The sequence below is a fragment of the Aaosphaeria arxii genome (assembly GCF_010015735.1).
Source record: "Aaosphaeria arxii CBS 175.79 unplaced genomic scaffold BU24scaffold_13, whole genome shotgun sequence".
In the NCBI taxonomy this organism is placed as follows: Eukaryota; Fungi; Ascomycota; class Dothideomycetes; order Pleosporales; genus Aaosphaeria; species Aaosphaeria arxii.
Window position 1 is genome coordinate 1009778 of NW_022983486.1, and position 13021 is coordinate 1022798.

The window sequence follows — 13021 nt, forward strand, 5'->3', positions numbered from 1 at the left end:
AAGTTTCAGTCTGTTATGAACGAAGACGGTAGAATTGGAGAAGAGGTTAAGAATGTAGTGTAGATAGGATCTTCAAGTACCAGCGCACAAAGGTAAGTGCAGCTTGGCTGGCAAGTTTCATGATTGGTATATCTGTAGTGTGAAAATAATGATTAATTCGCGACAAAATGCGGATCAAATGAGAACCTTGGATGAGCAAGATATGAGATTGATGGCTTAGATAACATGGTACAATACTATGAGTAGAAGTCGAAAGATAATTACAAAGTGTGTATGTCCATATAGCTTAAGAAATGTACTTCTAGGATTGAAAAATACAAAATGTGCTCCCAACTTCATCGTCAGATAGACGAATCTTCCCAATATTACACAGCGCGACACCAACAACGCCCCAGTCTTTGTATGTCTCAACACCAGCATGGTACGAACCCAAGACTTATTGTACAAATATCCACTGAGGTTCTCCGTCAGACTCATCTTCTTCCTCATCTTCCAAATCCTCGCCTACAACCTTATCTGCCATCTTCCAGAAAGCGGTTGGACCTGCAGGTCCATGTGGGTCGAAATCCTTATCGAACCACGTTCCGGTTACGCCTCGCTTGGAATTGATTCCGCCGACCTGAATCCCTTCACTGCGCCACCGCTCCTCACTGCTAAGAAATCAGCTTTAGTTGCATTGATTGATTTGGGAGCATGAAGAGACATACCCAAAGAAGACTGAGATAGTCGTCCACCTGACCTCGCCTTCGCATGTTAGTCGCACCTCTCCACGAATCTTCGAGTTGGCATTAGGGTCCCAGGACACGTCCATGGATTTAGAAACACCAGCAAATTTTACAATCGGAAGAGCCGGATTGTCATAGGGACCAGGTGGAAGAACCTCGGTGACTTGTAGACGCATAATTATGTGACGAATTGCCTCATCTGTCTGGAGCGGACTCCTTGGCTCGTCCGGAGAAACTCCGATTGCTTGAGAACTGAAGTTATAGGCGAAGAGATCATTGTAATCTGTAGAAAATTAGTGGACTGTCTAGGCTCATGATATAAAATGAACGTACCCAGAAAGCAAACGATCTACATCATAGTTAGCGCGTCACAATAACACTTGGGGAAATACTGACTCTGTGCCACAATCCTGAAACATTATATGGGTCCTTCAAGTCGAGCGGGATGTCCGGCTCCTTGGGTAGCGACGGAGGATAATTCGCCCTGACTCTATCTCGAACCACTCCTCCGAAAGGATCCGACCAAATTGGCAGAAAGTGCGGTAAGAAGCGAGGACAACAGATCGTTGTATTGTAACTCAAGTCAATCATCACAGATTCAATCATTTCCCAATCAACCTTTCCTGAGCCGTCGTCGCGGAAAGGACCCCACTCGGTCTTGTCGGTATAGTTTCGCAGATCATATATTCGCGATCTCGCGTATGGATGTGTTGATGTTGACCTTCTGCCTAGCGCACCTGCGCCCATCCCATGGAGACAGTGAAGTTTTGCGCTCAGCTGACGATCCTCTTCGTTGTCGGCAGCCAACTGTTGTTCTGTGCCAGCGCGTTGATACAAAGATGATCGATGCATGAAAGCGTCTAGATTGCGTGGTTGTGCAAATGAACGAGTCAATAATGCAATGTTCTTGGACACACCATTTCGATGGGTTGCATTATACAAGATCTCGTCGACTGTTTTGGCAACGAGCTTAAAGTTTTCTCGCTAGAACGAAGCAGATCAGTACAAGGTTAAATGGAACAGTTCATGCTGCGTACTTTGAATTCGACATCATGAGTTTCCAACAGCTTCTGGCACCTGACCAACCCCTGTAGGGAGGCTACCCAATCAGGTTCAGGACTCGTGGAATTTTGACGCGGATCATCCTGCATTATGGTCAGCTTAAGTCGGACTCATACGTATGAGTATTGTTATACATAGTCTCTAAGATAGTGCGCCTTGTACAAACGCTGGTTTCCTTTGATGAAGTTATTGAAGCCCGAAGAGGTCCGCGCACAGGCCGCCAGGTCCTCTGGGTTGATCTCCTCCAAGATGCGGATCAAGATGTCGTAGCAGAAGTCAAGAAGCTCCATATTCATATATACAGAAGAAGATATTGACAGTGATACTCGGAAGGAACTGAAATGCACCGTGATATCAGCTGGAGTTGAAGTTGATGACGGATGCGGCACTCGCGGGGTCATCAACCCTCGGCGTTAGGACTTAATGCCTATTGGCCGGATCTGGCAACATGAGATGACACTATATTGTCACGCTTATCATGACAGTTTCCCCATGTAGTCGTAAGACAAGCCTTTGGGTGTAACAAAATGTAGCCAAGAAAATGCATCATATTATATAAATGCAACAGTTTCTCCTTTGTGCTTGTCCTGACGTCGAGCGAGTTTCTACGTGAAGATAACTACCCATACACCTTTCCACATCGGGATTTCATTCATCCGACACGTTCCTACATCTCCATCGTGCAGGTGGCTGTAGCTACCTCAAAGCGTATGGAGGTTTGGAGAAAAACTACCTACATAGAACGTAACCAGGCAACACTGTGTGGATATGGATGTTGACAACTTCCTATCAGCTGCCATCATACCTGATGCTGCAACAGGCAGTGCATATAATTGTACTAAACCCGATTCGGAACAAGTGCTATTTTGCAATTCCGACATCCTTCACGATTGCAATTCTTCAATCAATTCCAGGGCCTCTTTTCTTTCATGTTTTGGACCCCCCAATATCTCTACGCACCACATCCATATCTGCCCTAGAGCATCGATAACAGTCAGCCTCGCATAGGAGGAGATGAAGCCTTGGCAGATGTTTCGGATTGGCATTGCCCGATTGCCAACAGCTTCTTGAACGGGCGCTACAGGATTTGGCCTGGGCTTCAATACGAGACAAGGAGAATATGTGTAGAGCATCGTTGTATTTTTGACGAAGGATTTACGCCCTGCATTTACGATACTGGAAGTGGTGGCGGAGTGGAAAAGACAAGATATTTAGCCCCCATATGCAACAACTCCTATGTGGGCTTCCTAAAAAATCCCATTGTTGATAAGCGCAGCACTTCCCTCTGCCCTTCGATAGCTAGAACGCACCAGAACACTATCATAACTAGCCGCAGCCTTGGAAGGGCAGAGCCGGTGAGGCCCTGAAAACCACGATGTCAGACCTACCACAGCCTGTCAATCTACCCTCACGAAACAGTTTCTCCGCACCTGAATATGCACATTACGAAGGAGCTAAACATTTCACCGACGACACGAGCGTCCAAGCAACCAAAATGGAGCACCAAGGGTGGTCTACTAGCGAACGCGAGGCTTTTCTACAACAACCAAAAGCGTTTAGTATCGAACGAAGAACATTATGGATACTCCTTGGCATTGTTATACTCCTGATAGCTGCTGGAGTTGGTGGAGGTGTCGGAGGTTCCATGGCTGTACAAAACTCGAAGTAAGATCGGAAAGTCTTGTCTGTCTCTGGGATAATCAACTGATAAAATGGTAGATGCAAGTCCATCAACGCCACGAATTCGGCACAACCTTCACCTACCCCTACAAGTTCTGCAACCAACAATACCATTTTGCTTTCCGACCCAAGAGAGATAGAACTTGTTTCTGGATGCCCCGACAGCAATATTGCCTCTACATATGATGAAAAGAACTACTTTAGCTGTAGAACGAGAACTGGTTCTGATGGCAATGATGTCATGGCAGTAATTGCCTTTTCTGTTGAGGGGTGCTTGGAAGCGTGTATGAGCTATAATACGTGGAAACAAACCGACAAAGAATGCGTTCGGGCCGTTTACGCTCGAGATCTGAAGAAGGCTTTCGAGAAGAACTTCGCGAACTGTTGGCTGAAGGGCGAAAATAATGGACAGATCATTGCAGAACGCGAGAATGTCATACTCCTAGACAAGTGCTCAACTTATGAGGAATGCTCGAAGAGGACGAGCAAGGCTTGAGAATTATCAAGGTCGGAAATTGCCGCAACGCATGCATCAAGCCTTCAGCCAGATTAGAGGGTCCTGTGGTCTCAAAACGCATTGTGAAGCCTTTTCATAATCCTTCAATAACTTTTGAAAACACTTCTATCGATCTATACGATTATTTTGTCAACCGCGAGATGGTGGGCCCTTTACCGTAAGGAGTCGGCATGTCCATTAATATATGCTCATCTACTAAAATAATCATCCCTGGATATAGTACTGTTTTGCAATAGATTCACTGAACAGGGTGGCTCGCTTTACAAATAAAGAGGATTCTGCGGATAGTCAAGCGTGGACGCCAAATTATCTTCAAACATGACACAGCTGTTGTGATATCCAGAGAGGAAAAAAATGAGTTAGGCTATCTTGAATGTCATAGCGAAAACTTAGACCTTTCCAATGCGCCGCAATAGCTAGTCGTTCCATTGTGTAGGTACACTAGATCAATTCAACACAAGTATCTTCTTGATTGCCTTCAAGGCCACTCTTTCCTTCGCATCCATGCCGCCTCACCCAGTACTCTTTCGTTTCGCCATATCTTCTAGTTGATATGCTCCGATACCTCTTTCCTCACTATGGGCATTCTCAATCTCCGCAAGGAATGTAGGGCTGAACCTTCCTGACTCTGGCTCTGGTAGTCGCAGCGGGTCTCCAGTCTCTAATTCCTTGAAAGTACGAAGTAGACTATTATGCAGATATCCTGCCCGGCGAAACAGGCTGGAGCTTTTCCATGATGTAGAGTTTGATGAGTCTAGTTGTCCTTGTATGGCCAAATGTTGAAATCGCACTTGAGTAAACAGCGCCCGGTACGAGATCAAACAGGCAATGAAGAAAGCTGACTGAGTCAGAATGGACGAAAGAGATAGAGATAGAGTAATACAATTACCGACAGAGAATTCAATGAATAGCCAGAACCACATCCAAGCAATGTTGAGGGTCTTGGCCTGGCTGTCGAAGGTCTTATACGCTCCTCCAAATATGCTCCCTCTTACTATTGTAACCGCGATAGTAAGCGCCACTAGACCGAAAGTGCAAGACAGGATTATCTTCTTCCGCTGCCCGATGCGCACGTTCCATAGTATAACGATAGGAAATATGACAACTAGAGACGATTAGTTCACTAGAACCAGTGAAGCTTTGGAGAGAGCATACTCAGCGCATCAGAAAAGACGTCTAGACTAACAGAAACCTTCTGAAAGTTGTAATACCTTAATAGTATACTTCGCGACGAACAATGCTTCATTAAATAACCAAATGTCGTGAAGACGCACTCGTAGACAACCAATCCAATATTGACTGATCCACAAGCCAGGGTAAGGAACAACACAATGTACCAGAATACATGATAGGAAGGCCTTCGGGTTCCTAGTCGCTTGAAAAAAACGAGAAAATTGATTTTGATTGCACTTATGCCGATAAGTGAGATCAATCCGGCCGCGCCAAATCCATGTAGGCCGCGCTCTACGATCCTCGGAAGGGTTTCGTCTGGTAGTAGTCGTCCATTTTCGAATTCTATTTCTTTGTACACATCGTCCAGGAAAGCTTGACCAATAGCTATCACAGAGAGCAGAAGTGCGAAAGCAAACATCATGATCCAGTCATCAACAAGCAAACGGCGAAAGCAATGGAAACGGATATAGATTCGCGAAGCGAAAGCAGTGAAACAGACAGCAAATACTGCCCAATTTATCCTCTGAAGCAAAATAATAAGTTTAATTGGCATTACTATCGCATCGGTACCTATACTTACGTGGAAAGCTTTAAGGGATACCACACTTGATGTGGTGCCAGAACCAACGACGGAACTTGATTGTGCCATTTTGCTGATGTTGTTCTTGGGTTTCGAAATTCATACCAATTTTCCCCGGATTTGACGAAAATATAAAGAGAAAGGCCTGCCCTTTCGGTGGATCTTGCAAAATTGTCCGCCTTAAGACTCAGCTCCGCCCTAAATCAGGCTCGCATCATGCTTCATTCGATGTCCGAACATACATTTGAAGCGGTTAGAATACATTAAGAGACTCGGAGTAGTGAGTTCATGTCGGGCTTTTTTAGATTGTCTTTCGTTTGCCTTGCTGCAGCATGCAAGGCTCCTGCAGGGTTACCTCGACGCCTGCTTCACCACTAACCCACTTCACTTATTGAATAATTCTCGTTGGCTCCCCCAAATGAAGAATTGAACCACACTGGCGGTTTTTGCCGATGATTAAGTTCCAAAAGAGCCTCATGTTGCCTTGATGTTCATTCCTACGCTGCAAAACGTGACCAGCCGCCAAGTTCGTCCTTCACTCTCGCCGCGAATTCATCTAAGCGATCAGGAGTGACCCCAACGCCTCTCCACTGATAGACTCATACTTTCATAATGAATTCAAAAGAAAGTTAACCTCTTAATACATCACTACGGTAGCTATGACCTCGATCGTTGTTGTTGCATTTTCTGGATTACTTGCGACCTATGTCTTCCTACGCGTTTTGATAACGCTTACGCAGGATCCCAACGAGCCGCGAGCGCTGGAGACTAATATTCCGTTCTTAAGCCCACTCCTCGGTATGAGAAGAAAGGGCAGGTTCTACAGAGAATTACGGTAAGTGTAATTCAAGCTAACTCTCAACTTCGGTCGATAAATGCTAATTGGTGGACAGTGACAGATTCAACCTCCCGGTTTATACACTTCGAATACCCTTCATGCGATTATATATCATCAACTCGACGGAGCTGATTCCAGCCGTCCAGCGACAGGTTCGAATACTAGACTTTGCTCCACTGGAAGCGAAAGCCGCTATGAATGTTATGGGCGCCAGTCCCAAGGCTAGAGAGATATTAGTCAAAGAAGTGGAGGGAGTAGGCAAATTCAGTTATCCTATCTTGTTTGACAAGGCTATACACCCAACAGTCACTCCAGGTCCAAAGCTAGATGATATAAACAGGCTGTCTGTGCAAAAGGTGGCAGAAATCATTGAAACGCTTGCATCGCAGGCACCAAGAGCATTGAAGCTGTTTGCATGGATCAAGAAGGAGATTGCCTACGCAAACACTGAAGCAGTATACGGCCCTAAGAATCCGTTTAAAGACGCAAAGCTCCAGGAAGCTTACTAGTAAGTAACGACCCTCTTCGCCTCAATAACAGGAGCTGACAAAAGTTAGTAAGTTTGAGCCAGGCATCATTACATTACTATTGGGCTTTTTCCCGAGTCTACTAGCAAAGGAGAGTCTGCAAGCACGGGAACATATTGTTGATGCATTCAACGATTATTTTGTCTCCCGTGGACATGAAGAGGGTTCGGCTTTTGTTAAAGCCCATTACCAACACAAGATTGACCAAGGGATTACTGGGAGAGACATTGCCAGCTTCGAGATTGGTGGTGTAGTTGCCATCATGTCTAACACGATTCCCACCGCTTTCTGGGTGTTATATCACACTATATCAGACAGAGATATTCTATCTGAGTGTAGAAAAGAGGTTATCGCATGTTGCGAAATAAGTGGCGATACTTGTACGCTTGATATAACTCAAGTTAAAGCATCCTGTTCGATCTTGCTGTCTATTCTGAAAGAGGTATTGCGTTACCATGGAATCGGGACCTCCATTCGTATTGCAACAGAGGATCACCTACTTGATGGAAAACATCTTCTCAAGAAGGGCGGCATAGTCATGATTCCAGGAATTGTGCAACATACTTCTATACCAGTCTACGGAGACAGTGTCAACGAATTTCAACATAGGCGCTTCGTTGGATCTCCTCAACGTAAACGACTAAACGCATTAGCATTCCGAGGTTTTGGAGGGGGCACCACGCTTTGCCCTGGTCGGCACTTTGCTAGCACTGAAATTCTCGCTTTTGTGGCCCTGGCAATTGTTCGATTTGATTTTGAGTCAACTCAAGATGACTGGATCTTCCCAACAACATTGAATGCGAATATGGCAGGCTCTGTCGCCCAGCCTGACCATGATGTGGAGGTTAGAGTTTCTCTCACTACTAGTGGGTTGGCAGGCAAAACATGGAATGTTGTACTGTCAGGGTCGAGTGAAGGGGTTCGGATTTTGGATGAGGACATCCGTTAAACTTGGGTAAGATTCGTCGGGCAGCATTGTCGAAGAAGAGACAATATCAGCATCGTAGAGGATGAAGTCATGGCTGCGCTGTGAGAACGCACCAGCAGGAAGGTGGATTCGTCGGAGGGCAGATGTAAACATCGCGGAAGCCCGCTCTTTGCAGCATCGAGATCATGAACCGGGACTTGTATGAGCGTTAGCACGTTCAGATATCTATTCTATACGAGCGAGTGCGTAGATTTTCTTACATGAACTATAAAGAGCCAGAACATGCCCAGCAGATCAAAGCATCCTATCACATACCACCATCTCTCATCTTGTCTCTCGGGTGTCTTGTCAAAGAAGAGCAATGTAAACAAGAGTTCGACACAAGGTAGGACAAACAGGAAGCCCTCTAAACAGATGATCCATTCATCGGCGTCGATGTCGAAGAATCGGATCGAATAAGGTGTACGTAAAATCTCCGTTTCAAAGTGTGAGAAGTTGGTGGCAACGTTTAGGAGAAAATAATACAGCTTAGAGAATAAGAGAGCGAGGAGAGGCGACATTTTTGGAAGATGATGGTAGCAAGCAAGAATGCAATTTATAGGCTCGCCGGGGGAGCGTCCTTTTATACGCTCTGGTTTGAAGATTCGTAGGTATGGGAACCGTAGATGCGGGATAAAAACGTTGGGGTTGGGAGTAAGCTCGATGAGTATGGAATTCCCAGAACCAAGATTATGAATATCTTATGAAGTACACTACTTAAAATATAAATCTGGTCGCAAGATAACTAACTTTTATCTCTTTCTGCTTAAGTAGTTATTCACTGTGAAACCCTAAAAGCATATATTAATTTTGTTTTGGTGTATTAATCTGTCCTATACTGGTTGGAGATAGATACCAAGGTACGCTCTGATGGTTTAAAACTAGATTGGATACTTCCTCTCCTACAAGTTGTCCCAAAATGCAAGCCAACAAGTTCCGTTACCGAGTCCACAACTCCACCCACGTCTCCTATGAAATCCGCCCGTCTTCTAATGCCAATTCCGGTGTTGTACTTAATCTCGATTCTGTAGCCGACCATATCTTTCGACCGTGCAATCCCCAACGTCTCACCTTTCAGCCAACTCTTATGCAATTCCTCCCGAGCCTTTTCGATTACTTTAAAAACTCACAATTGCTTGGAGCCAATGAACAGACCCAAATCCATGGGCGTTAAGCGTCTGTAGGCACTCGTGACTGCCCAGGTCCCAGGGATTGACCCTTTTTGTCGTATGGCGCAGACGCCATCTGGACACGCAATGTGATCAGTCGAAACAGTTATCCTCCAAAGCTTTCTCCATCTTCGAGACAATAATCTTTCGAGCCGCCATAGCCATCGCACATACTACCCATACAAAAGAAAACGCAACATATCCCGTGACTAGCCAGTATCTTCTTGCGTTAGTGACAGATTGCTCAGTGTTTCTGTTAAACTCTATGAGAGTGTCGTCTTTTGCAAACAGTCTTGAGCATTGGCAACTTCTATACACCCCGGAAAGGTGGAAAATGGTGCCAACAATCATGACTAAAGCGTTGAATATGACAAGTAAAGTATGTGCCCATGTCGCTATCCTCATCTGGAACTGCCCAGACCTATCTTGAGACAAGAATATGAGTCGTTGACGAGGGACATGCAACACCGCGACGATGAAGGTGCCAATACCATAAAGCACATAGGTGAAGGATCGACATCCGAGACCAACAGTTGGTGTCGTCCATGATATGACGGCCGCGCAACCGCAAGCAAAGGCAACACAAACCCAGCCTAGCAGCTGGCCTAGGACAAATTTCGTCCAAAACCAAACCTCACGCTTCGGATGGCCCTTGTCAGCTTTCACAGGGTCCGCGCGTTCGATTTGCCATAGCCAAAGCTCCCATTTGAATGCATTCATATATCGTTCGGAGAGCGATACTCTCCGATCGGAAAGTCTTAACGAATCGCCGAATGCTTTGCGTGCTAGTCCTACATTGACGCTTGTGGCAAAACAGTTCCCTGATACGGAGAGTGTGATGAGCCACGAATACCAGACACCATAGGCTAGTGCGTGCGCTGTGTCTTTATCACCGAGCTTGCCGTAGGCGTCAAAAAAGACAGATGCTGCAACAGCGAGCATAAGTATGACTGGAAGGAAGATACCCTTGACAAAGTCAATTCGACCTTGGACCAATACATGGACTCCATATGAGAGACTTTGCCGGAGTGAAAATTCGCTCGAGCTCGCCGCATTGACTGAGCTCATGGGCTCGATTTTGTCCACGTCTCTCGACTCGCTTGACAACACCTTGTCTGTATTCGAAGTCCGTTTGATAATCTCCTCAGCCAGCATGGTCCACGGCGTTGTATTCTTCATAGTTGGTTCATCCAGATCACGGATAGATTGTGCTCCCTGTGAATCTTCCTTCTCGAGACGGTTGATGAACCCATTCCAAAGGATGGAGTGTTCAAACTTGGTGTCTCCAGCCAACATCGTGATCCATAAGGCTATATTCGCCAGCCAGCCCGAATTGTGGTCGGATAGTCTACGAGCAAGTCGGAAGTCCGATATTATCTCAGAGAAAGCGCCCCACAGTGCACTGGCTGGATCCCCCAGTAGGAGAATATATTCCCAAGGTGTACCGCTCACCCACTCCCAGAACCATTTCATCGAGCTAAGCAACCTCTCTCGGGCGCCCGATGAGCCGGCGGCTGCTCTGATTTGCTCTGTTTTGGACTCTGATATCTCGCCTATGGGCGTGACTAGAAGCAAAGCGACGTAAGGTGCAATCCAGGTCGCGAGTGGTTGCAACCACTGGCTTGTCTCGCTGCGTTGATAGCCCGCGCACTCAGCGTTGCACCAAGCCCGAGTTTTCTGAACAGACCAAAGCTGTGTTTCAGATGGATAAACAATGGATTCGCCGAGTTTGCAGATTTTCCAAGGGTAATCGTTCGCTGCATTTTCAGACCTGATGCTTTCGTCGCGAGCAGCCTTGATACAGCAGCGGACCAGATCGAAACTCGCTAGAACTCGGGCAAAGAAGGAAGAGAAGATAAGATAGAGAAACGAATATTGAAATTTAGGCATAGTGAAGAAAATTTAAGGCCTTCTTCCCGCAGTGATATGTGTAAGTTGAAATGTTGCAGACCTTAATTTCGGGATGAGTACTGAGCGAGAGTCGAGGCTGGGCCTCTGATGGGCCACTGTTACAGTTATCTGAAAGGCTGAGTCCATCACTCCTCATCCAAAGATGCAAGTGCAAACGGACACATCATACAGCCATGTCGTTCTGGTAGGTATCCCTCTTTTCCACCATTTACCATTTCCGTATGCAATGCAGTGATCTGACAGCTTGGCTGATCAGCCCCATTGTGGGCTTCAGAGCTGTCACTCGCGCGGTTGGGCTTGAGCTGATATTGTGGTCGACTGGTGTTGCACTACATGTCTCCATGGCAAACACGCACAGCGAAGATCGAGCTTTATGGAGTGATGCTGTTCGACTCGCGGCGCCACTCGCTTAAGCTGGAATCGAGCTACCAATGGATCGCTAGCGTACCGTAACATCCCTATATGTTCAGCTAGCTTTTTCTCGAAGGCTCACGATAAACACGCGCTCGATGACTATAACTGACACCCACCCTGCGTCGGAGCTATGTTTAATAGGACACATGCATTCGTTTCCGAAGATTCTGGTGTAAACGAGCGACTAGATTGGCAGTGATCGACAACTCCCCATGTCGCCTGAGCGAAACTCGTCCGAGCAGTCAGCGCAAGGCTGGAAAGTTTGAGGGCTACAGACCGATCTGCTACTTTAGATAAATGTGAACATCGACTCGGAATCTGGATACCGTCCTGAGCCGCATCTAAGAAACTCAATGAACAGACCATGGCAAACTATAAAGCCCAAATGATATATTCTTCACTGATTGTTGCTCTCTTGTTTTATCTTTGTGCAGCTGATCAGTTGATCAACCCGAAGGACATTCCGCTTGGAATATGCAGTCCCGTCAGCTCCTGCTGGCACTACGAAAGTCCTCCCGACGAAATTTGCCCCGTTGATCTCTCAAAATGCCCAAACGACGATCCTAGCTGCGGCATGTATCATAGCGACTGCTACTGTAAACTCAAGACCGGGCTCTCATGCGCATGGGTTTGCGGCTGGTGGGAATGGATGCAAATCGAAGACTGGTTCTTTAAGCAATGCCCGGATGCACCAACCGTTGAATTCAGCAAAGCTCCAACATGCGTCGCAACATGCCTCGCGGAGAAAAGCATCGACTATGGATGTTTGACGAAGAATACGAACTGCTTCTGCATCCACGGTTCGCTTTTCGATTGCCAACAGTGGTGTGGAGATCAAGACAAGCAGAAGTTGAAGGGTTGGCTCATGGACACTTGTGGCATCGACGAGAGCTTAGCCGCGGCAGGAGTGGAGAGTGGGGACTTCACGGTCGCATCGAGCGCGAACACAGGCAGAGAAGCTATCTTAACATCACGACGAAGAAGGAAGCTAAGATGGTATGAAATTATGGTGATTGCCCTGCTATCAATTTCATTTGTCGCTGCAGTAGCTTTGTGGGGGTGGGTGAGATGGACTAATGCTGGGGGCAAGATCAGGACTGCTCTTCCTCGTGACGTGAAAGTTCAGTAGCATCAAGGTCAAACAGTATTACTGGGAAGTGCAACCGAAACGGGTGATTGCATTAGGAATTTGGGCTGCTTTCAATCCTTTTAGTTTATTGTCTTGCCTTTAATTTTTGCCGTCTCTCTGGATATAGCTACAATGGCAGTTTTGATTATAAGTGTCTCACATTAGTATACCTTTCATGATGGTTAAAGAGAACATTGAAATCAATACATTGGTTGAATGGCATTGCCTGTACTGATACTTTTGCATACACACCCGGTAGGAACCCCTCGCAAGCAATGCTATGCCCCAGTACAGTTGCTCAAGACTGTCGTTTAGGTCCATCAAGTGAA

At 46.3% G+C, this 13021-nt stretch overlaps 6 protein-coding genes across 6 annotated transcripts; 3 read left to right on the top strand and 3 right to left on the bottom strand.

The window, feature by feature from the left end:
- Positions 1–205: 205 nt before the first annotated feature.
- On the bottom strand, positions 206–2167 carry BU24DRAFT_497283 (uncharacterized protein). The gene is made up of 6 exons (XM_033534255.1): positions 1922–2167; positions 1763–1870; positions 1122–1709; positions 1059–1074; positions 708–1008; positions 206–650 (listed from the first exon to the last, which is right to left on the bottom strand). The coding sequence occupies exons 1-6, from the start codon at positions 2081–2083 to the stop codon at positions 437–439; spliced, it is 1389 nt and encodes a 462-aa protein (XP_033378053.1). The 5' UTR covers positions 2084–2167; the 3' UTR covers positions 206–436.
- An 874-nt stretch (positions 2168–3041) lies between these two features.
- Positions 3042–4282, top strand: BU24DRAFT_81275 (uncharacterized protein). Its single transcript, XM_033534665.1, has 3 exons — positions 3042–3452; positions 3507–4141; positions 4205–4282. The coding sequence occupies exons 1-2, from the start codon at positions 3163–3165 to the stop codon at positions 3961–3963; spliced, it is 747 nt and encodes a 248-aa protein (XP_033378054.1). The 5' UTR covers positions 3042–3162; the 3' UTR covers positions 3964–4141; positions 4205–4282.
- Positions 4283–4496: 214 nt separating this feature from the next.
- Positions 4497–5811, bottom strand: BU24DRAFT_497285 (uncharacterized protein; the record flags this gene model as incomplete). The annotated part of the gene is made up of 4 exons (XM_033534256.1): positions 5738–5811; positions 5140–5680; positions 4874–5089; positions 4497–4822 (listed from the first exon to the last, which is right to left on the bottom strand). The coding sequence occupies exons 1-4, from the start codon at positions 5804–5806 to the stop codon at positions 4497–4499; spliced, it is 1152 nt and encodes a 383-aa protein (XP_033378055.1). The 5' UTR covers positions 5807–5811.
- Positions 5812–6673: 862 nt separating this feature from the next.
- BU24DRAFT_401668 (cytochrome P450) lies at positions 6674–8051 on the top strand (the record flags this gene model as incomplete). Its single annotated transcript, XM_033525501.1, has 2 exons — positions 6674–6984; positions 7133–8051. 2 exons carry the CDS (start codon positions 6674–6676, stop codon positions 8049–8051), a joined length of 1230 nt encoding a protein of 409 aa, XP_033378056.1.
- Positions 8052–9287: 1236 nt separating this feature from the next.
- On the bottom strand, positions 9288–11249 carry BU24DRAFT_81284 (uncharacterized protein). Its single transcript, XM_033534666.1, has one exon. It carries the CDS (start codon positions 11126–11128, stop codon positions 9332–9334), a length of 1797 nt encoding a protein of 598 aa, XP_033378057.1. The 5' UTR covers positions 11129–11249; the 3' UTR covers positions 9288–9331.
- A 395-nt stretch (positions 11250–11644) lies between these two features.
- BU24DRAFT_428608 (uncharacterized protein) lies at positions 11645–12844 on the top strand. The gene has a single exon (XM_033529518.1). The coding sequence runs from the start codon at positions 11928–11930 to the stop codon at positions 12690–12692; it is 765 nt and encodes a 254-aa protein (XP_033378058.1). The 5' UTR covers positions 11645–11927; the 3' UTR covers positions 12693–12844.
- The last annotated feature ends 177 nt before the right edge of the window (positions 12845–13021 follow it).

Bases quoted from the DNA above. Each gene is read 5' to 3' on its own strand.
- BU24DRAFT_428608 (XM_033529518.1), top strand. From the start codon at position 11,928: ATGGCAAACTATAAAGCCCAAATGATATATTCTTCACTGATTGTTGCT.
- BU24DRAFT_81275 (XM_033534665.1), top strand. From the start codon at position 3,163: ATGTCAGACCTACCACAGCCTGTCAATCTACCCTCACGAAACAGTTTC. The intron at 3,453-3,506 runs GTAAGATCGGAA...ATAAAATGGTAG, and splicing joins ATGGCTGTACAAAACTCGAA to ATGCAAGTCCATCAACGCCA.
- BU24DRAFT_497283 (XM_033534255.1), bottom strand. From the start codon at position 2,083: ATGAATATGGAGCTTCTTGACTTCTGCTACGACATCTTGATCCGCATC. The intron at 1,871-1,921 runs GTATAACAATAC...ACCATAATGCAG, and splicing joins CGCACTATCTTAGAGACTAT to GATGATCCGCGTCAAAATTC. The intron at 651-707 runs GTATGTCTCTTC...ATTTCTTAGCAG, and splicing joins ACTATCTCAGTCTTCTTTGG to TGAGGAGCGGTGGCGCAGTG.
- BU24DRAFT_81284 (XM_033534666.1), bottom strand. From the start codon at position 11,128: ATGCCTAAATTTCAATATTCGTTTCTCTATCTTATCTTCTCTTCCTTC.